Genomic DNA, 23,722 nt, shown 5'->3' on the forward strand with positions numbered 1-23,722 from the left:
AAGATCTCAGCAATACTTTTGATTAGAATATTCTTTAAACGAGCGTGTGGTCAGTCAGACTGACACGCTGCACTGGCTCTTCCTGGGAGAGTGGCCGCGTTTAGAGGCGCTTCCCTCGGTCGGTCTGCGCAGACGCCTCGGCTTAGTTACCGGTGTTGAAGCCGCTCAGAGAGTGGCCGCGTTTAGAGGCGCTTCCCTCGGTCAGTCTGCGCAGACGCCTCGGCTTAGTGACCGGTGTTGAAGCCGCTCAGAGAGTGGCCGCGTTTAGAGGCGCTTCCCTCGGTCAGTCTGCGCAGACGCCTCGGCTCAGTTACCGGTGTTGGAGCCGCTCAGAGAGTGGCCGTGTTTAGAGGCGCTTCCCTCGGTCAGTCTGCGCAGACGCCTCGGCTCAGTTACCGGTGTTGGAGCCGCTCAGAGAGTGGCCGTGTTTAGAGGCGCTTCCCTCGGTCAGTCTGCGCAGACGCCTCGGCTCAGTTACCGGTGTTGGAGCCGCTCAGAGAGTGGCCGTGTTTAGAGGCGCTTCCCTCGGTCAGTCTGCGCAGACGCCTCGGCTCAGTTACCGGTGTTGGAGCCGCTCAGAGAGTGGCCGTGTTTAGAGGCGCTTCCCTCGGTCAGTCTGCGCAGACGCCTCGGCTCAGTTACCGGTGTTGAAGCCGCTCAGAGAGTGGCCGGGTTTAGAGGCGCTTCCCTCGGTCAGTCTGCGCAGACGCCTCGGCTCAGTTACCGGTGTTGGAGCCGCTCTAGAGCGCGGCAGAGCTGGGTCCATGTTCAGTCGATTTGCCCTTCCGTAATATTTCAGCGGTGACAGACCTAATCATTATTTTACACCTGATGCCCAGCCCTTGCTGAGCAGCTGATGTGGTCAGACCTGGATAAGGAGGGTCATAGATATCGGCTACTTTCTGTCTGAGTTAAAGTGCAGATGAGGCTTGATCCGCGTGACACCTGCCGCTCTCAATTGATCCACGCGCACTTTATATTTGGATTTCAGCGGCATTTTCTCACGTCATTTTTTCATTAGCAATAGCCGTCTTTTGGACCCACTTAAGCACTCGTGTAGCTCTGCCTAAATGTAGATTGTTATTGATAATAAGCCATGTTCATTATGTATAGTTTTTAATGGCCGGTAATTCGTTTACTGTTTAGGTTTACTGTTTAGGGTTTACTGTTTAGGTTTACTGTTTAGGTTTACTGTTTAGGTTTACTGTTTAGGTTTACTGTTTAGGGTTTACTGTTTAGGTTTACTGTTTAGGTTTACTGTTTAGGTTTACTGTTTAGGGTTTACTGTTTAGGTTTACTGTTTAGGTTTACTGTTTAGGTTTACTGTTTAGGGTTTACTGTTTAGGTTTACTGTTTAGGTTTACTGTTTAGGTTTACTGTTTAGGGTTTACTGTTTAGGTTTACTGTTTAGGTTTACTGTTTAGGTTTACTGTTTAGGTTTACTGTTTAGGGTTTACTGTTTAGGTTTACTGTTTAGGGTTTACTGTTTAGGTTTACTGTTTAGGTTTACTGTTTAGGGTTTACTGTTTAGGTTTACTGTTTAGGTTTACTGTTTAGGGTTTACTGTTTAAGTTTACTGTTTAAGTTTACTGTTTAGGTTTACTGTTTAGGCCTTCAACTAGCTTGAAATCCAGACAAATGAATCCTAAACAGTGAACCAGTTTGCTCACTGTGCACAGTATAATGGGTCTAACATGTATGTTTGTAGCTGCAACATGACCGCATCAGCTCGTACTCCAAGGACAGATAAGGTGTGGTCGATCGGTCGAGACAATAAACTGAGCTCGCCTTCATGTGGTCGAGATGAGTTATGAAAAACTTAGTACAGCAGTATCTGACACTATCTGACCTGCTGAGTCCTTTGTGGATCAAGTCACTCATACCGGTGCGACACCAGCCGGACATTATCCTAAAGATCAAAGACTGTCATCATGGTCAGTTAGTGGAGTAATGGCAAAGAATGGATTAAACCGTCTCTTTGACATAAGTCATTGTAACTCTAACGCACTGATCAAGAATGACAAAGACTGCGAGTTTCTGAGATTGAAACAGAAATTAAAAAATTCAGAATTTCAATGCAAGCATAGCGAATAACCGTGACGATCTTGCGGACATGTAGTTCAGCTTAAGTGGACTCTTGGGTTTATTGTGAGGCTTGTGAGCAGAGTCAAAGTACTAAGAGCTTTGCAAAATATTGCTGTGAACAATAAACATGTTGTTACACTAGCAATAACAATGATGCAAGACTGTTTTGAAAAACGCTTATGGTGTCACTTATATGTCATAATGGTCAAACTTCAAGGACCTTGGGGGACCTCTAAATATTAAGTTATATATAAGTTAAATGTTGTAATTCTAGGTGTTAAAGAACTGTGCAGGAACTCTGTTGTAATGCAGCGGGTTTATTTTGACGTAAATGGACCTTTGCTCAAACTTCCTGTTGGTCTCACGCTGCAATTCCTGTTTCTACTCAGATGTGTGACTTTTCTGTGTTGTGTCACGCAAACAGGAGGAAGCTGAAACTGTGTCAAAAAAATGAGCGAGGAACACAGGTCTCTATGGTCCTCATGGCGGGGAGCTGACATTGCTGCAGTACCTCCCCCTGCTGGCTCCAAAAGACATTTGGTAAATGTTTCAATTACCACTTTTTGACCCGAGCACTGCTTAAAAGCCTGGCAACAAAGAGTGTTTGCATTGACTGGCTTTAGAGCCTGTCAGTCAATCTCTGGAGCTCTGTGGAGGCTCCGCCCATTTATTTATATGTTTATTTATATATATTTATTTATTTGTATACATGTATTTATACATACTTATTTATATACATATATACATATATTTAATATATTTTTATATTTATTTATTCATTTCTCTATAGATATAGATATGCATATAGATATATCTACTTAAACACTGAGACATTGTTGTCTGCTCCTTATTTGTCCAGTTAAACCTGCGCCTCTGCTGCAGATGTTGGTGTGGGGGGAGACAGAGAAAGAGAGGGGAGATCGGGACTGTGGCGGATAAACATAGACTATGGCGGGGCCACAAACTAATGTATTAGTGGGAAACCCTGAGCGGTAAACCCGCCGCAGATGCACCATCGCATGTTCATAACCATCTTCTGGTCGATCGGGCCTGATCCAGTCACTGAATCTGATCCAATCTATGCACTCAAACACTGGATACTAATACCAATTCTGAATATTGGTTTGGGGTATCCCTAATTATTGCCATAGACATAATATTAGTAGATTATCATTCCCGACTCCTCCCCTTTTACATTAATAACACCATTAAAGACGACAGGTCAGTCTCCTCCCACAGAGCTGCTCCAAAAATGGTCAAAAAGGCAGGAAGTGCCAAGCGTCCACAGTTCTCCAGGCCTGTCAATCAAAGCCCAAAGCTTAAAAAATGCTTTGAACCTTCAATTGAAATTGATTGTGAAATAATTTGTATGACAAACATTTCAGATAAAGTACGAAGAATAGGCACTGCGCATGCCCGGTTTTGGTTTTTGGCGACGATGATTGGGAGGTGTCACGCGGCACAGACGTAAACATTTCAGAGCTTCCTGTGACATCATTTCTTGTGGAAAGAAACAAAGACAGGAAGTAGCTGATGGTGGGAACATTAAAGCTCCTTGGGTGTCCCCCCGTCTGTCACTGTGGACCCTCAGAGAACATTAACTAGTCCAGGGGTCACCAACCTCTTTTCAGCCCAGGGCGACTTCAAGAACATTACATTGTTTGAGAGCTACCAGTTAAAACCTGCAAGAAAGTTACAGCAAAAGGCGACGATAGATCCAATAAGAAACGGTGTCTTCATGCATAATTCACAATAAAGTTGTCCAAATGCTCAGGACAGTTTTTATTGCCATTGTTTGTAAACAGGTTCATAAACTAGGATTTTTTCTTGGTGAGACGTGCAACATTCAACATAAAAATATATAACACAGAGTTTTGATAAAAATATGGCGTGTAACGTGTAAATAAACTTTAACTATGCACTGGCTGAGGCTTGTATAATGTTCACTGGTGCTGTTACGCCAAATATGCCGTTTCCCCGTGGCTTCAGCCAGAGGAGCCTCCAGCTCCAGGCTGAGTGAGCCCCGCTGCCCCGCCCTCGCTCTCTCTCTCGCTCGCTCACTTCACCTGGGCAGCACAACAGCCGCCCACATCCACCGGCTGACTGTAGCTCGTCTACTCGCTAACCCCGCTCCAACAGACGCACCACTGAGGGCGATGAACCGCACGAGACATCGCGCTGACGCTGAGGTGAAAGTTACACCGCTTTATTTTACCACAAGTGAACGTTTACTGCTTTTACTTTGTAGCTGCAGCGCTAACGCATCAGTCTGTACAACAAAGTTACGCACACACAGCGTGCAACCGCGTGAAACATGAGAGCATCTATAAGCTAACCTTTACACTGCGTTCCAAATTATTATGCAAATTGAATTTTTGTGTCAAAAAGGTAAAAAAAAAACAATAATAATGAAACTCATGGATGGTGTCGTGTCTTGGGGCTCTATGAATCACTGACATTAATCTCAGAGACCTGGGATGATTAGTTGTCGGGTTAAGCCCAGTTAAGGGAAAAACTACTGAAAAAGGGTGTTCCACTTTATTATGCAGATCATCATTTTCAAGCAATATGGGAAAGAAAAAGGGACTTTCTGCTGATGAAAAGCGTGAAATAGTTGAATGCCTTGGTCTAGGTATGAAAACCTTCGATATTTCATGAAAGATTAAGCGTAATCATCATACAGATAAGAGATTTGTGGATGATTCAGAGCACACTTTTTTTTGTGCCGATAAAGGCACAATATGGACGGTTTCTGCCAGACAAACACATCAGATTAGGAGAACAGATGCCACAAAGCAGCATACAGGTATTTGAAGCTGCTGGTGCCTCTGGAGTCTCCCGAACATCAAGGTGTAGGACCCTCCAGAGGCTGCAGTTGTGCATAAACCTTCTATCCGGCCTCCCCTAAACTGTTCATTGAAGCTGAAGCAGAAACGACTGCAGTGGCTCAGAAATACATGAGACTCATTTTCAAACAGTCTTGTTCACTGATGAGGCCGTGTAACCCTGGATGGTCAGATGGATGGTAGTGGATGGTTAGTGAATGGCCACAATGTCCCAACAAGGCGGTGAAGTCAGTAAGGAGGGGGCGGAGTCATGTTTTGGGCCAGAAACATGGTGAGAGAGCTGGTCGGCCCCTTTAGGCCCTTTTAGGCTCCCTGAAGGTGTGAAAATGACCTTTGAAAAATATGTGGAGTTTCTGACTGACCACTTTTATGCTACAAAAAGAAGAACCGTGCTTTCCCAAACAAAATCCTCATCATGCATGACAACGCACCATGTCCTGCTGTAAAGAAAACCTCTGCATCACTGGCTGCTATGGGCATAAAAGGAGAGAAACTCATGATGTGGACCCCCTCCTCCCCTGACCTCAGCCCTATTGAGAACCTTTGGAGCCTCAACAAAAAAAACTTCTATGAGGGTGGGAGGCAGTTTTTATCCAAACAGCAGCTCTGGGAGGCTATTCTGACATCCTGCAAAAAAATCCAAGCAGAAACTGTCCAAAAACTTACAATTTTAATGGATTTGAGAATTTTGAAGCTGCTATCACACAAGGGCTCCTATGGTAAAATATAACTTGACCTGCTAATATTTTTTTGATTGAAATAGCTTTTGATTTCAGTAAATATGACCTCCTAATGCTACAAATACAACAAATGACCATTTTCAGTTAATTACAAGCTTTAAAATGTATTGAAACGATGAGTTGCATAATAACTTGGAACAGTAGATTTTGAGGTTTTTACTATATTTATTTTTGAAAAAAATACTGTTTTCACTGGGAGATTTTTTCCACCACATTTAAATGATCCTCTACCAGGTAAAGACTTGAAAATTATCCTGACTCTCATTTGAGTTGACAGTTTAGAAAATCTTAATATAATTTGAAACGCAGTGTAAAGCTAACGGAGCTACATTTACTGTGAGGCTAAATCCTAAACTGACCGGGCAAGTGCCCGTGGCTCTGCGCTCGCTCTGCGCTCGTTTGATGTGCGGTTGTGGTCAGTGATGAGGAGAGGGCTGACCTCTCCAGGTGGACCGTGTGGTCATTGAGGAGAGGGCTGACCTCTCCAGGTGGACCGTGTGGTCAGTGAGGAGAGGGCTGACCTCTCCAGGTGGACCGTGTGGTCAGTGAGGAGAGGGCTGACCTCTCCAGGTGGACCGTGTGGTCAGTGAGGAGAGGGTTGACCTCTCCAGGTGGACCGTGTGGTCAGTGAGGAGAGGGCTGACCTCTCCAGGTGGACCGTGTGGTCAGTGATGAGGAGAGGGCTGACCTCTCCAGGTGGACCGTGTGGTCATTTAGGAGAGGGCTGACCTCTCCAGGTGGACCGTGTGGTCAGTGAGGAGAGGGCTGACCTCTCCAGGTGGACCGTGTGGTCAGTGAGGAGAGGGTTGACCTCTCCAGGTGGACCGTGTGGTCAGTGAGGAGAGGGTTGACCTCTCCAGGTGGACCGTGTGGTCAGTGAGGAGAGGGTTGACCTCTCCAGGTGGACCGTGTGGTCAGTGAGGAGAGGGCTGACCTCTCCAGGTGGACCGTGTGGTCATTGGGTTCTGACGTGGTTTCTGCTGATCAGAGATGTTAACGGTGGCAAGTTTTACTAAAACTGAACGTGTCCAAAGAGACACAACTATTCAATATGTCAAACCATTTGTAAACTTTTACTAGCCCACTGTTGCCAGAAAAAAAAAACATTTTATTTAGTATGGTATAGGGTGGCATATTGTGTATGCAGTGTATGCTATGTTTCTATAAATAGTCAATAAAAGTTTAAAATCTATATTTAAAAATGGAAAATGTAATAATATTTTGTCCTTTTTTAATATAATTCAAATAGAAGACAGTATCATCTGATGCACAGAACCTGATTTGGAATTTAACATTATGTACAAATCCTTTACTTCTATGTCCACTGGGCTAAGACTGAACCAGGGCCTTACTAAACCTGGGCCTGAGCTAAGACTGAACCAGGGCCTTACTAAACCTGGGCCTGAGCTAAGACTGAACCAGGGTCTTACTAAACCTGGGCCTGAGCTAAGACTGAACCAGGGCCTTACTAAACCTGGGCCTGAGCTAAGACTGAACCAGGGCCTTACTAAACCTGGGCCTGAGCTAAGACTGAACCAGGGTCTTACTAAACCTGGGCCTGAGCTAAGACTGAACCAGGGCCTTGCTAAACCTGGGCCTGAGCTAAGACTGAACCAGGTCTGGACTCTGGACCCAGTTGTTGTTTTTTGTTGAAACTCACCTGGGCCTGTCTCACTTGTCTGGACCTGTCCAAACTCAGGTGGGACCAGGCTCTGCTCTGATTGGCTGATCCCTAAGGATCATATGACGCACTGACACTAATGAAGCAGATAATGTGTGAGCTAAGTGCGTTGAAAGCATAGACATAATACTAGTAGTACTAGCAATGCCAGATGAAAAGATTGAAATACAGTAGATAATATTCATAAGAACATAAGGTGGTAGAGGTCAGCAAGAGGATGAAAAGGCTTTTTGAATTTTTTTTAAATACAACAATTACTTCCAAAGTTATAGACATTTCAGTTTTCATTTTCGGCCACTTTTTGTGAAATCGATCTCCATTAAAACAATAGGATATGGTCTGGACCCATTTATCACAAAAAGTGGTACAATTTTCAGCTTTTTTGTTCTCTAACTTTCCCATTTCCCCAAATATCATTCTCAAAATTCACATTCAAGAAGGAAAATTGTCAAGGATAAAGTATACAAACAAACAAACAAACAAAGGATTTCAAATATGATGTCAGATTTTTATTGTGGGCTAAGAAAATGCAACTAATTTGCATATTTTAACAAAAAATTAAGGCGAGACACTGCAGGTGAATACGGAAAACATTTAAAGTGAGTGATATCGATTTGAAACTTTTGCTGTATATTATTTACACAAATCTGAACAAAAACTGTATTGCTGTATTTCTGTAATATTTGTTTATATATAAAAATAAGAGTTTATGCTAAAATGTGCAATTTTTTGCAGATGAAATCTAAATAAGGCACCATCCATGTTTAAAATAATGGTTTCAGCTTTGTTGGAACATTAGATAAGAAGATTTTTCCGAGGGGATTTGGGATATCTTGTATAGTTTTTTTTTTTAATAAGCCAGTAATGGTGATCTACAAAAAAAAAAGTCCTTTTTTTTTTCTTTTTAGTTACTTAAGGGGAGACACTACAGGCAAAACTATTTTTTTTTTCAGTTTTCAGGTTTTGGGCCAAATTGGTCTCTGAACATACAAGCTTTCACCCGGAAACAGAAAATATCCCTAATCTTCACAATAACATATTTAAATATTGCGCTGATTCAATGTTCCCCCATAGACTTATATGGGAGAATGCAATTTCAAGGGCCTTTTTCTCAAAACACATGTTTCTGTCATTGTGGCGACGCTATGTCCACGTCAGTCGGACCTAAAGACTTCACATTTCCAGCCTTGGACTGAACGATATTTTGAAGATTTTTTCAGAGGGTTTTTTATTATTTAATCCCTTAAGCCCCATTTATTGAGTTTTGAATGTCAAAAAATAAGGCGAAAATTAAATTTTTACACATTTTTCCACTAAAAAACAGCTTATTTTAAAACTAAACAAGAAATCGTAAATCCCCTCTGAAAAAGTCTTGGCAACTCATTTATCAATAAAATGAAACCATAAATTTGAATGTAGCTCTATCTATTCAGATTTCGTTGCCGAAAAGATGGGAAATTTGGGGCATTTGTAGGTATAAAACACCTTGTTCTTGTATGAAAAGATAAAATGACAGAAAACTTGCAGTGTATTTTTTTCTTACATTTATGCCAGTGATCGACAGCAAAAGTTTCAAATTGATATCTGTAAATATACATTTGTTCACCATTCACCTGTAGTGTCTCGCCTTAATTTGTAAATTCATAGTGGAAATTCAGCAAAACATATCCTATTGCATTTCTGTTATTTTGGTAAATTAATAAGATTGTTTTAAGAGCTAATTTGTAGTTCAAAAACTCCGCACTGTGGCTTTATGCCAATGAGTGCGCTCTGCGGAGTATAGAGGATTTGGAGCGACACACGCTCTACCATAGAAACTCGCTTCGTGGCCTCACACTGGCTGATGCGGGTGCCCTGTGGACCCCGCGGGTTCCCGGTGTGCCAGGGCCATAAACAGCCACAGACCTGGGCAACAGTCGGGCCGTTACCGCGGAGCGGAGCTAACGCTAGCTACACCGCGGTCTCGCCCGGGTTTAGAGCGGCCGCTTACGGCGCAGCCAGGTTTTATAATTTAATTCAAAAAGCCGCGGGTTAAAATCACATTTATATCCCAAACCAACGTGCAAATAAGAAAGAAAACTTCTTATATTATATGATCATGATGGTGACTTTTCGAAAAATGTCCACACTTTCAGCCACGATTGTGGAGACTTTCCCCCACAATATCTCAGGATTTACAGCACATATGCAGAAGTCACCAGCTCCATCGGACTCTGCTACTCGTGTTCTGATTGACTGGAAAATGTCACGGTCCGGGAACGGGATTGTTGCCGCGGAAAACGAGATGAAAAAAGTGTTGTTTTTTTTCGAGCGAGGTCCAGACCTCTGATCGAAGATTTTGACGCTGCAGGTGAACTTTATTCATTCATAACTCAAGAATTAATTGGCCTACCGAAGAACTAAAAACACCAGTGGATTCCTTCAAGCTGCATTTAATGATACAAGATTAATAAATATCCGTCGAATATTGTGACCGCTAGATGGCGCTAAAGCAGAGGAACGCTCATTCAGGTCATTTTTCAACACTCAGTGACGGCTGTCATTCATTACTTCTTGACACCATTGGAGATGGACTTGGCTAAAACCATGTTCAGAGTCATCACGGGTGGAAACTGTATATTTAGAAAACATACAAATCTTTTCAGGCTTTTAAGTTGTTTTGGACATGAATTTGATTTCATATCATTGTGAACCCCAGCCACAAGGGGGTGGTATTGCAGCAATGTCCACACTGAGGGCTACATTGTTGGAAGTTGGAAGGACTTGAATAAGTACGTTTTTAGACAGACTAGCCTGTGAAGTAACAAATAAAAATAAGTGTTTCAGATGCATCATTGATTACAGGGAAACAATTTTAAATCGATGCAACATTGTCAGTGATTGGTATTCAATAAGCTATGAACTGAAAATGATATTAAAGACTGGCTTTTCTTACTATTTATGTTGCTTGGAAGGAATATCAACACAGTTGTAAAATGATCACACCACGTGGCTGACTTGTGTGTGACTTGTGTGTCACTATGGTGGTGCTGGTAGACTTGAAATGGCGTGTCCAGGCTGTGGCAGAAAGAAAGGGGTGTCCAGAGTTACATTCATCAGAAAAATAATGGAGGAAGAGCCCTTTCACACAACGGGATAATCTCCAGTCAGGAGTGGTCGAGCAGGATTTGTATGTTTGGTTTGAACGGCACTGTCCACCGTAGATTGATCTGTCGAGGTCTAGTTTTGTGCGTTTGTTAAATCTCTGTCTCGCCTAGGAGTGCTGTGATTGGCCGAGTGTTACCAGCTGGCCAGCCAATCAGCTGTATATAAGAAGGAGAGTTATTGAACACACTCATGTTGTCATGTGTTCATCAGCTAGCAAGAAAAATACGAGCGTCTTTGTGACATAAACAGAGATAAAAAGGCGTTCAGACTCTAACACTTCACACAGCGTTTGAACGGGGACCAAGGAATGTTGTATACTTACTGCTATAACATCGAATCGCCCATATATGGTCATGTTTGAAAACAGTTAAGGGGGAAAACTATTATTATTATTCAAAAACTTCTTTAACAAATGCTGAATTATGAACATAGTTTTCTACTAAATAAAGCTACAAAGACATGGGGAGGAGCAAAGTGGTTCAACAGCCCATAAATACATAAATAACGGAGAATACTAAATTGATGCTTCATGTTAGCATCGGGCTAATGCTAACGGTTAGCTAGCGCTAGCTACAACTGCCATTTTTTCACTTTTACTGAACAATCTGCTGTGAGAAAATATCCATATGGGCCCGATTAACACCTGACCTTTATTTATGTGATAAAGAAGTTCATATTCCACCAGAAAATGGCTAAAAAGAGTGAAAAAATGTGTTTCCCAAAAGATTCTATTTTCCCCCTCGGCGAAGCCACGCCCCCTTCTATGACGAGATGCGTCTGTATGAGACGAGGCACATGGGATGGTTTGCCCGAAAAGAACCAGAATGCACTTCAGAGAGGTGCAGGCAAATCCAGATTCTGTCCTCGCAGTTATCTCTCTCTCTCTCTCTCCGGGTCAAATCTTATTTCCAGGCCAAAACCATATAGTTAATTGCACAGGAAGAGTCCCAAAGGCAAATCTCCATGATGCCTGCTGCTGAGCTACTTGGTAATCATTGGACAGTCAAAATAAATGATAGAAACGTTGTTATAAATAATCTAACTTGTTAGAGCGTATTGGTTTTGGAATTTGCTGAGGCTGGCCTCTATTCTTCCATCCCACTGAGACGGTCAGCCTAAAACGGGTTCAGTTTTCATTATTGTTTTGCTTATTTCCATTTAAGCTTTGTTTTGGTGCAATTGTAGAATAATTAGATTAATTATTGAATATTCACATTTTTATTCATTGTTTAGAACTGCCACATGGGCAATGTCAGTAAAACACAAGGTTTTATCTGTCATGGTACAGTTGTAGTGTTGGATCGAGCTCATGTGTTTCAGCCAAAAGTCTGTCCATCTTAAACAGAAGTCGTTCCAAATGGATGTTTTTGTGCCACTGTAATATCCGTCTGACGTTTGCCCGCCGTTGGCACAGTGTTTTTGCATTTGTATTTGCATCCTCGGCTCGAGTTTTGTCACATGATTGGCTTAACAAAATAGATTCATAGTCTGGTTCCTGGTATTTTGTTTGAAGTTTACATCCAACAGGAAGTCGCTTCAGTAACTTCCCTTCGGTTTCTTGACATGATCTGTGACCTCTCTCTCTTGTTTCCTTTTTTAGAGTTTTCAAGAAGTCCAGCCCCAACTGTAAGGTGAGCCCAGGACACGACCGCACAGATCACGCCGCAAACATATCGACATCTTACAAACCACATGTGAAAGCCGTTATCCAACCACACAATAGAAAGGTTGTACTTGGCCGGTCTAGGAATATTGAATGTTTGACATACATTTGGAGTCTTACGGCCTTTTCAGACAGGCTCTAGGTATGTGGTTCTTGACCTGAGAGCAGCACTTTTGGGTCAGTATGAACCCAATCGCAGTAGTTTGGGTCGGTCTAAACAGCGGGTTTGGTGTGATGGTGCCGACCTCGGGCTGAGCTACTCTTGCTTTCTTACCTCATTTTTGTTCGAAGAAAGAATATATGTATGCGCTGCATGAGTTTCCTCTCCATGAACTGATTAAGGTCATTTCTCCTTGCTTCGCATATCAGCCTCATTGCATTTAACCACGAGAGAAAGAACTGACCACCGCTTAACATGAGGGTTAGGGTGTGAGGGTGTGTGGGTTTAGTTTATTTATTTGCACAAGGACAATGTGCATGTACATTAACCTCTAAAGGGATTGTACCAGGGTGTAGCACTTGTGCTAATTTTCACCTGCAGTCCCTGTGCAAACTGACGTCAACAGACAAAGTGTTAAAACATTGACAGGTTGATGTCCGTTGATATTAGCGATCGTTGTTCCGTGGCTGAAGGTGCGACATTTGGTGCAAGCGCATGTGAACACGGACTGAACTAACTTTGAAGTAAATGCAGTTGAAACTAGGGCTGTCTGGGTCGACCCATAAGCCGCTCCAATGTGTGAAAACGGCCTAAATATCCATGGGGACTTGATCACAAGCTTACTCTCTGAAAATGTAATGCAACACCTGTGTTTGTGTTTGTACAGGTGACGGTTTACCTGGGAAAGAGAGACTTTGTGGATCACCTGGACCACGTGGACCCAGTCGGTATGGGTCCGCATATGTTCTCCTTTTTGTTTCGATGGGTACTCCCACAAGAACGTGTGTATAACTTCCTGCATTCTGGTGCATTTAAAACAGTATTTATAGCACCTATTTGCTCACTGTAATTTCCCTTGATCTCCAATAAAGGCCCCAAAGAGCCGTGTGCAGCTCTCAGGTGGTGCTGGAGCTTGGAAGGGCAGCATGTCTAATATGTCCTGTTTTCTCAGATGGAGTGATTCTGGTAGACCCTGAGTATCTCAAGGATCGCAAAGGTATATCTCCTCCTTGTATTTCCCTTATTTCCTCCCTCCTTCCTTCCTCACTTGTCTCATTTCCTTCCCTCCTCACTTGTCTCCTCCCTCCTTCCCTCCTCACTTGTCTCCTCTCCTTCCCTCCTCACTTGTCTCTTCTCCTTCCCTCCTCACTTGTCTCCTCTCCTTGTCTCCTCTCCTTCCCTCCTTCACTCACTTGTCTCCTCCTTCCCTCCTCACTTGTCTCCTCTCCTTCCCTCCTCACTTGTCTCCTCCTCTCCTTCCCTCCTTACTTGTCTCCTCTTCTTGTCTCCTCTCCTTCCCTCCTCACTTGTCTCCTCTCCTTCCCTCCTCACTTGTCTCCTCCCTCCTTCCCTCCTCACTTGTCTCCTCTCCTTCCCTCCTCACTTGTCTCCTCTCCTTCCCTCCTTACTTGTCTCCTCCCTCCTTCCCTCCTCACTTGTCTCCTCTCCTTCCCTCCTCACTTGTCTCCTCTCCTTCCCTCCTTCACTCACTTGTCTCCTCTCCTTCCCTCCTCACTTGTCTCCTCCTTCCCTCCTCACTTGTCTCCTCTCCTTCCCTCCTTCACTCACTTGTCTCCTCTCCTTCCCTCCTTCACTCACTTGTCTCCTCTCCTTCCCTCCTTACTTGTCTCCTCCTCTCCTTCCCTCCTCACTTGTCTCCTCTCCTTCCCTCCTTCACTCACTTGTCTCCTCTCCTTCCCTCCTCACTTGTCTCCTCCTTCCCTCCTCACTTGTCTCCTCTCCTTCCCTCCTTACTTGTCTCCTCCTCTCCTTCTCTCCTCACTTGTCTCCTCTCCTTCCCTCCTTCACTCACTTGTCTCCTCTCCTTCCCTCCTCACTTGTCTCCTCTCCTTCCCTCCTCACTTGTCTCCTCTCCTTCCTTCACTCACTTGTCTCCTCTCCTTCACTCACTTGTCTCCTCTCCTTCCCTCCTCACTTGTCTCCTCTCCTTCCCTCCTCACTTGTCTCCTCTCCTTCCCTCCTCACTTGTCTCCTCTCCTTCCCTCCTCACTTGTCTCTCTCTCTGTGTCTCTCTAGTGTTTGTGACTCTGACCTGTGCGTTCCGATATGGTCGTGAGGATCTGGACGTTCTCGGTTTGTCGTTCAGAAAGGACCTATACATCTCCACTTTCCAGGTGTGTTTCACTCATGCATGTTTGGACAATCTAGTGTCATAGATGAGAGCAACAGCCCTTCCTGAGGGAAAAAGTTCATATCACTCAATTCCTTATTCTTATACGGAAAAAACAAACAAACAGTTGATCATGGCTAGCTCTTCTCCGCCACAGGTCAATAAATGAGAACAGCTCCACACAGTGGCCGAGTTACAGAAGTAATAATACTCTGATCATGTCCTCGTGACATAAATGGGTAAATGTTAAGTCTAGTGCAGCCATTCCCAAAGCCCGGGACAACATGTAATTATATTTTACAGTGGGGGGTTCTGAGTGGTTGGTCTGTTTAGGAACCTGTTTGGGAACCTCGACTCTAATGGATAAGGTTGCTGCACAAACGGCACAGTGTTCGGTCTTCAGGGTTCAGTGTTGAAATCCCAACTCTGAACGTGTCTTCCCCCTCGTCACTCTAGTCTCTAGTATCTCTAGTATCAGTGGATACGTCCAGCTAGCCGTTTTTCTGGGCACTCCCCCTGAGTTGGGGGTGCACACAGGTGGAATCCGTGCCGTCTCGGGGCCAGACAACTGTGGGTCGATCTCTGTAGCGCTCGAGTCTTTCATCATTAACAATTTCATCTCCACCCACGATCTGGATTTTTGCTTCCTGATCGAGACCTGGCAGAAAACTAGTGATGGCTGCGCCTTTCCTGAGCTCCTCCCCCCTGGCTATTCTGAACCTCAGTACACCGCGGCTCCCTGGTTGCCGTGGTGACCTGGCTGATGTGTATTAAGATAAGATAAGATAAGATAAACCTTTATTAATCTCACAAAGGAGAAATTCACTTGTTACAGTCGGCGTTACTTCACAGTCTTATTGCACAGTCTGACAGCAGTGGGGATGAAGGCTTTGCGGTAGCGCTCCGTCCTGCACTGAGGGTGTCTCAGTCTGCCACTGAGAGAGCTGCTCAGCTCTTCTACAGTCCCGTGCAGTGGGTGAGAGGTGTTGTCCATGATGGAGGTGAGCTTGGCTAACACCCTCCTGTCCCTCACCTCCTCCACAGAGTCCAGGGGGCCCCAGGACGGAGCTGGCCCTCCTGACCAGCTTGTTCAGTCTGTTCTTGTCCCGCTCTGTGCTGCCCGGGGCCCAGCACACGGCAGTGTAGTGGAGAGCAGAGGCCACCACAGAGTCATAAAAAGTCCTGAGCAGAGGCCTGGTCACTCCCAAGGACCTCAGTCTCCTCAGAAGGTGGAGGCGACTTTGGCCCTTCTTGTACAGGGAGTTGGTGTTGTGGGACCAGTCCAGTTTATTGTTGAGGTGAACACCCAGGTACTTGAATCTGTCCACCTCCTCAATGTCCTCCCCCTGGATGTTCAGCGGTGTGTGCGGTAGTGGCTTCCTCGTGAAGTCGATCACCATCTCCTTCGTCTTACTGATGTTCAAGCACAGGTGGTTGCGCTCACACCAGTCCACAAAGTCCATGATGACTGACCGGTTCTCCAGGTCGTTCCCCTTAGACACACAGCCCACGATGGCGGAGTCGTCGGAGAACTTCTGGAGATTGGAGTATTGCACACAATGTTACTTTTTGTCCACTAAATATGATAGTTTTTTGCCTTATTTAAATTGCTTTAATACATTGCTTCATTCCTTAATTCGTGGCCACACCCCCTTTGCTCTGCCCAATCCCATCAGACCTTGGAAGCTCAGCAGGGAAGGGCCTGGTCGGTACTTGGATGGGAGACCGTTTAGGAACACCAGGAAGCCTAGTGAATGTAGTGAGTGAGTGGTTGGTGGAGGTCGGAGGGGCCGATGGCGCAGACTGGTTGCCTCGCTTCCGTCAGTCTACCCCCGGGCAGCTGTGGCTACAATAGTAGCTTACCACCACCGGGTATGGAGTGAATGAATAGTGCAAAGTAAAGCGTCTTTGAGTGTCCAGAAAAGCGCTATATAAAACCAATGCATTATTATTATTATTATTAATATTATTATTATTAATTCCAGGGATTCCCTCCACTTCCAGTGGATAGTTTTTCTGTATTTGGTGTTTTATATTTTGTATTATATTTTGTGTGCATTCAGGCGTTTCCCCCGGTCCCAGAGGAAAGGAAACCCAACAGTCGACTTCAGGAGAGACTGCTGAAGAAACTGGGACAGCACGCACATCCTTTCTACTTTACTGTGAGTATTACTACTACTATCACTAACACTGCGACTGCCTCAGATAATGGTGATCAAGATGTGAAGGGTTCAGATTTCAGATTCCTGAGCTCGCCTTGTAGGGCATGGGTCCCAGATGATGAACCTAATCATCCGGGCCTACACTCATCAGCGAGTTATGCAGAATCCTCTTTGGGTCGCTTAAAGCCTTCTTTTTCTGCCGCACGTACCTTTTAAATGTCACTTCTTTGAGTTGGGGTGGGCAATATGACACTATTAGAGCCGGCTGTCTGTTATGTTTGTGAGATTGTTGGACAGATGGCCTCAAGCTTTTTGCAAAATTTCATGATAAACTTGTGAATTCATTCAAATTTCCATTGATGATAGCAGGTATTCCAGGCCCTGAGGCAGAACAGCAGCCTCCCTGCTCCAGACATCACAGTGGAGAAAGGGTTTTGATGTTTGTGTGCTGTTCCATTTTTCCTCCACACATGACATTATGTGTTCCTCCCAAACAAAATTCAACTTTTGGTTCATCAGTCCACAGTATATTTTGCCAGTACTGCTGTGGGGCATCCAAGTGCCTTTTGCAAACTTCAAACATGCAGCAATATTTTGCTCTTTTGAGCAAGGCACGGTGCACATCAGACAATGCTTCTCAACAAGAGACAGTTCTTAACCAGTGTGTGTTTCTCAGTGCCCAGGGCAGCTTTAAGCCACGCCTCAGTGACTGGACTTCAGGTTGGCTCACACCTGACTCTAAATGTCTGCATGAAGTTGTGTAATTTGCTCTGGAGCATCCTTAGCCAGGAGGTGTACTCACTTATTCCACGCTGTCCTGTGAATATTTACATGGCCAATAAAAATATAATAACATGTTTGGGTGGCATTAGTTCAAGTAGACATCGTGTACTCATTCTTGTGATTTTAATAAAGATCAGACCACATTTTTTGACCAATTTAGGCAGAAATGTGAGAAATTCCCAAAGGTGTACTTACTTTTTCCTCCCACTCGGGAAGGTTTAGGTTACAGTAACAAACAGCATTAAGTGATCAGATCATTACAACATTACAAATATGTTGGATCAGTTGCTGTTAGCATTAGCATACTGTTGCTTAACACCCCTCTCTTCCATTGTGACAGATCCCTCAGAACCTGCCGTGTTCAGTGACTCTTCAGCCTGGGCCCGAAGACACCGGCAAGGTAATCAGACCAACATGGACCTCTGTCAGTCTGCTTTTCCAGAGTCACGCCTCGTTTTCCCCTCTTTCACATACCAAAGTAGGGCCAGTAAACATGAATATTGGAAAGCTCTGTGAGAGAATAGGCAGGTTGTTCCTGTGTTGTTCCTGAGCTACAATAAATTTAAAAAAAGCAAAAATAAAGTCCTGGTGGTCATTTTCCACTAATTATGCTTCTATAAACAAGTAGTTATAAACCTGAACTTACATGTGCCCCCTGTATATTCTCACTATTTAGGTACAATCCCGATTAAAAGTTGTAGACCAGTTGTAAAATGGCAAAAATTCACATTTTGCATGGTTAGATCTGAACGTGAAGACGTACATAGAACTTCAATATGCAACAAGAAGAAATGGGAGTGAGACAAAAAAATCTTTTGAGCAAGCTTTTTATTGAAAACAACCATTACACTGAAATAGGCTATTTAAAGGTTTAGGACCACATGTGGTTTCGGTGTCATTTTCTGTCTTCAGTCATTCACCTGTCATGACGTCCTGATGCAAAGGTGAAAAAGAATATCTTTTTTGAGTGCGTTTGGCTTGTTGAGCTCCGACTGCTGCCCAATAACCAAGAACATGCCTCACCAAAGTGTAGCCAGGCGCTCATGTCCATCCATCGTCCCCCATGCGCACTCTCAAACACACTCTCATTCATCCTGGCCTATTGTACATGTTTTTAGTGGTAGGGGAAACCTATGCAGACATGGGGAGGACATGCACACACCACACTGAAAGGCCCCGCCCAGGTGGGGATCGAACCCGCCGTGCAGTCGGCTCCAGTAACGGCCTTCATTTGGGCCGAGGATCGTCCAGTGTCTTGACGATCAGCCAATCAGTGCTGGCAAATTTTTTTGGGGGGGGTCTTTCATTTAACCCTCAGGATCTTTGGGTCTTCCACTTGACCCTCAGGATCTTTGGGTCTTCCACTTGACCCTCAGGATCTTTGGGTCTTCCACTTGACCCTTAGGATCTTTGGGTCTTCCACTTGACCCTCAGGATCTTTGTATCTTCCACTTGACCCTCAGGATCTTTGGGTCTTCCACTTGACCCTCAGGATCTTTGGGTCTTCCACTTGACCCTCAGGATCTTTGGGTCTCCACTTGACCCTCAGGATCTTTGGGTCTTCCACTTGACCCTCAGGATCTTTGGGTCTTCCACTTGACCCTCAGGATCTTTGGGTCTTCCACTTGACCCTCAGGATCTTTGGGTCTTCCACTTGACCCTCAGGATCTTTGGGTCTTCCACTTGACCCTCAGGATCTTTGTATCTTCCACTTGACCCTCAGGATCTTTGGGTCTTCCACTTGACCCTCAGGATCTTAGAAGACATTCAAAATGACTGTTTTATTGCGTCCCACCTCAGCAGCGGTGGGAGCGATGAATCCACATTCGTGCACAGATTTAGTGGCATGTTGTCTGAAACTTTTGATCAGCTGCAGTTTATTTGTTGTTTTTCAATATATATATATTTTTTTCCACTCCAACTTCTTGTTGCACATTGAAGTTCAACTTGGAACCTTGTTAAGATCCAACCATATGAAATGTGGTATATTTCAGGACTGTATATTTTAGCTTGTTAATGTCTTTGACACTCCATACATTTACCCACCATGCTCTATTTAAACACTGACCAAGATGGCTGCTGACCAGTCTCCTCATGTCCTCGTCTCCTCATGTCTTCGTCTCCTCATGTCTTCGTCTCCTCATGTCTTTGTCTCCTCATGTCCTCGTCTCCTCATGTCCTTGTCTCTTCTCTCCTCATCTCCTCTCTCCTCGTCTCGTCTCTTCTCATCTCCTCTCGTCTCTTCTCGTCTCTTCTCATCTCGTCTCTTCTCCCCTTATCTCCTCGTCTCTTCTCTCCTCATCTCATCTCCTCGTCTCGTGTCTTCTCTCCTCGTCTCGTCTCTTCTCTCTTCATCTCCTCTCTCCTCGTCTCGTCTCTCATCTCCTCTCTCCTCATATCCTCTTTCCTCGTCTCGTCTCTTCTCTCCTCATCTCCTTTCTCCTCGTCTCGTGTCTTCTCTCTCCTCTTCTCTTCTCCCCTCATCTCTTCTCTCCTCATCTCCTCTTTCTTCGTTTCGTCTCTTCTCTCCTCATCTCCTCTCTCTTCTTCTCTTCTCTCCTCATCTCGTGTCTTCTCTCCTCATCTCCTCTTTCTTCGTTTCGTCTCTTCTCTCCTCATCTCCTCTCCTCTTCTCTTCTCCCCTCATCTCTTCTCTCCTCATCTCCTCTTCTCTTCTCCCCTCATCTCTTCTCTCCTCGTCTCTCATCTCCTCTCTCCTCGTCTCTTCTCTCCTCATCTCCTCTCTCCTCGTCTCGTCTCTTCTCCCCTCATCTCTTCTCTCCTCATCTCCTCTCTCCTCGTCTCGTCTCTTCTCCCCTCATCTCTTCTCTCCTCGTCTCTTCTCTCCTCATCTCCTCTCTCTTCGTCTCTTCTCTCCTCATCTCCTCTCTCCTCGTCTCTTCTCTCCTCATCTCCTCTCTCCTCGTCTCGTCTCTTCTCTCCTCGTCTCTCGTCTCTTCTCTCCTCATCTCCTCTCTCCTCGTCTCGTCTCTTCTCTCCTCATCTCCTCTCTCCTCGTGTCTTCTCTCCTCATCTCCTCTCTCCTCGTCTCGTCTCTTCTCTCCTCATCTCCTCTCTCCTCGTGTCTTCTCTCCTCATCTCCTCTCTCCTCGTCTCGTCTCTTCTCTCCTCGTCTCTCGTCTCTTCTCTCCTCATCTCCTCTCTCCTCGTCTCTTCTCTCCTCGTCTCTCGTCTCTTCTCTCCTCATCTCCTCTCTCCTCGTCTCTTCTCTCCTCGTCTCTCGTCTCTTCTCTCCTCATCTCCTCTCTCCTCGTCTCTTCTCCCCTCATCTCTTCTCTCCTCGTCTCTTCTCTCCTCATCTCGTCTCTTCTCTCCTCATCTCCTCTCTCCTCATCTCCTCTCTCCTCGTGTCTTCCCTCCTCATCTCCTCTCTCCTCGTGTCTTCCCTCCTCATCTCCTCTCTCCTCGTCTCGTCTCTTCTCTCCTCGTCTCTCGTCTCTTCTCTCCTCATCTCCTCTCTCCTTGTGTCTTCTCTCCTCATCTCCTCTTTCCTCGTCTCGTGTCTTCTCTCCTCATCTCCTCTCTCCTCATCTCGTCTCTTCTCTCCTCATCTCCTCTCTCCTCTTCTCTTCTCTCCTCATCTCCTCTCTCCTCGTCTCTTCTCTCCTCATCTCCTCTCTCCTCGTCTCGTCTCTTCTCTCCTCATCTCCTCTCTCCTCTTCTCTTCTCTCCTCATCTCCTCTCTCCTCTTCTCTTCTCTCCTCATCTCCTCTCTCCTCTTCTCTTCTCTCCTCATCTCCTCTCTCCTCTTCTCTTCTCTCCTCATCTCCTCTCTCCTCATCTCCTCTCTCCTCGTCTCGTCTCTTCTCTCCTCATCTCCTCTCTCCTCTTCTCTTCTCTCCTCATCTCTTCTCTCCTCATCTCTTCTCTCCTCATCTCCTCTCTCCTCGTCTCTTCTCTCCTCATCTCCTCTCTCCTCTTCTCTTCTCTCCTCATCTCCTCTCTCCTCTTCTCTTCTCTCCTCATCTCCTCTCTCCTCATCTCCTCTCTCCTCGTCTCGTCTCTCATCTCCTCTCTCCTCGTCTCGTGTCTTCTCTCCTCATCTCCTCTCTCCTCGTCTCGTCTCTTCTCTCCTCATCTCCTCTCTCCTCTTCTCTTCTCTCCTCATCTCCTCTCTCCTCGTCTCGTGTCTTCTCTCCTCATCTCCTCTCTCCTCGTGTCTTCTCTCCTCATCTCCTCTCTCCTCGTCTCTCCTCGTCTCGTCTCTTCTCTCCTCGTCTCTCGTCTCTTCTCTCCTCATCTCCTCTCTCCTCGTGTCTTCTCTCCTCATCTCCTCTCTCCTCGTCTCGTCTCTTCTCCCCTCATCTCTTCTCTCCTCGTCTCTTTTCTCCTCATCTCCTCTCTCCTCGTGTCTTCTCTCCTCATCTCCTCTCTCCTCATCTTTCCTCGTCTCGTGTCTTCTCTCCTCGTCTCTTCTCTCCTCATCTCCTTTCTCCTCGTCTCGTGTCTTCTCTCCTCATCTCCTCTCTCCTCCCCTCATCTCTTCTCTCCTCGTCTCTTCTCTCTTCATCTCCTCTCTCCTCGTGTCTTCTCTCCTCATCTCCTCTCTCCTCGTCTCTCCTCGTCTCGTCTCTTCTCTCCTCGTCTCTCGTCTCTTCTCTCCTCATCTCCTCTCTCCTCTCTCCTCGTGTCTTCTCTCCTCATCTCCTCTCTCCTCGTCTCGTCTCTCATCTCCTCTCTCTGTGTCCTCAGGCGTGTGGAGTGGACTTTGAAATCAGAGCGTTTTGTGCCAAGTCAATAGAAGAGAAGATCCACAAGAGGTCAGTGTTGAAGCCCCTCTGCTATTATCACGACTGATACCACGAGTCCTTCTCCACTTGCTGCTTCTCCTTCCGGTAAAGGTCTGTATTGTTGACTGTGTGTAGAAACTCTGTGCGGCTGGTGATCCGTAAAGTGCAGTATGCTCCAGAGAAGCCCGGCCCACAGCCGATGGTGGAGACCACACGCAGCTTCCTCATGTCGGACCGCTCCCTGCACTTGGAGGCATCACTGGACAAGGAGGTGAGACCACACTACCCACAATGTTCAAGTTTCATTCATTCAGTTTATTCCTTTCATGAAAATGCATAGTTATACGATGGGGCTCGGTAACGTTCTATACCAGTACTTTAACGATACCACAGTATGTTCATTTATTATCTGCTCTTGTCGGCTGCTGGTCCTTGGATGTTCATATTTGAGTCACTAAACTAACCCACGCTTCTCCTGTGGGTCCAAAATCGGCACTACAAATCAAACATTTCCTGGATTTAGATTTCCTGGATTTAGTCGTGTCATTAAACAATTTGACGAGTTGAGTTATTTAACCCCCTGCACTACGAGACCAGAGCTGCTTCTGCTGCCCTCAACTAGTCCTGATTCGAAGACTCTCAGCGAATGAAAACTATAACAAAATCGGGCAAAGAAAAAGCTGCATAATGTGTCCTCAGCTCAAAGCTGTGTTTTTTGTGTTCTACAGTTATATTATCACGGAGAACCGATCAGCGTCAACGTCCACGTCACCAACAACTCCACCAAGACCGTCAAGAGGGTCAAAATATCAGGTACACACTGATACACACGGGCGAGGATCTGACCTGAAACCACAGTATTCCAGAGTGTGAACGAATATTGTTAGAGCAGAAGAGACAAATACTACTGACACACGTCTAATCTGCAGAGTGTCTGTCTCTGCAGTACTCTGACCCGTGTACTTGTGTTTCAGTGCGTCAGTACTCCTCTCTCTGCAGTACTTTGACTCTTGTACTTGTGTTTCAGTGCGTCAGTACTCCTCTCTCTGCAGTACTTTGACCCTTGTACTTTTGTTTCAGTGCGTCAGTACTCCTGTCTCTGCAGTACTTTCTGACCCGTGTACTTGTTTCAGTGCGTCAGTACTCCTCTCTCTGCAGTACTTTGACCCTTGTACTTGTGTTTCAGTGCGTCAGTACTCCTGTCTCTGCAGTACTTTGACCCTTGTACTTGTGTTTCAGTGCGTCAGTACTCCTGTCTCTGCAGTACTTTGACCCGTGTACTTGTGTTTCAGTGCGTCAGTACTCCTGTCTCTGCAGTACTTTGACCCGTGTACTTGTGTTTCAGTGCGTCAGTACTCCTGTCTCTGCAGTACTTTGACCCTTGTACTTGTGTTTCAGTGCGTCAGTACTCCTGTCTCTGCAGTACTTTGACCCGTGTACTTGTGTTTCAGTGCCTCAGTACTCCTGTCTCTGCAGTACTTTGACCCGTGTACTTGTGTTTCAGTGCGTCAGTACTCCTGTCTCTGCAGTACTTTGACCCGTGTACTTGTGTTTCAGTGCGTCAGTACTCCTC

General features: G+C 45.3%; 1 protein-coding gene across 2 annotated transcripts in view; it reads left to right on the top strand.

Moving 5' to 3' along the window:
- LOC306970389 (arrestin red cell) overlaps nt 1-23,722 on the top strand; it is a 69,102-nt gene that overhangs the window by 30,737 nt on the left and 14,643 nt on the right. For both annotated transcript variants that reach the window (XM_079566361.1, XM_079566360.1), the window contains exons 2-10: nt 12,100-12,130; nt 12,990-13,050; nt 13,275-13,319; nt 14,360-14,457; nt 16,517-16,615; nt 17,739-17,798; nt 22,112-22,179; nt 22,285-22,420; nt 22,878-22,962. In XM_079566361.1, the coding sequence (XP_079422487.1) occupies nt 12,100-12,130; nt 12,990-13,050; nt 13,275-13,319; nt 14,360-14,457; nt 16,517-16,615; nt 17,739-17,798; nt 22,112-22,179; nt 22,285-22,420; nt 22,878-22,962 (683 nt within the window). The remainder of the gene's footprint in view (nt 1-12,099; nt 12,131-12,989; nt 13,051-13,274; nt 13,320-14,359; nt 14,458-16,516; nt 16,616-17,738; nt 17,799-22,111; nt 22,180-22,284; nt 22,421-22,877; nt 22,963-23,722) is intronic.

This window comes from Gobius niger, assembly GCF_951799975.1.
Source record: "Gobius niger genome assembly, chromosome: 11".
Classification (NCBI taxonomy): domain Eukaryota; kingdom Metazoa; phylum Chordata; class Actinopteri; order Gobiiformes; family Gobiidae; genus Gobius; species Gobius niger.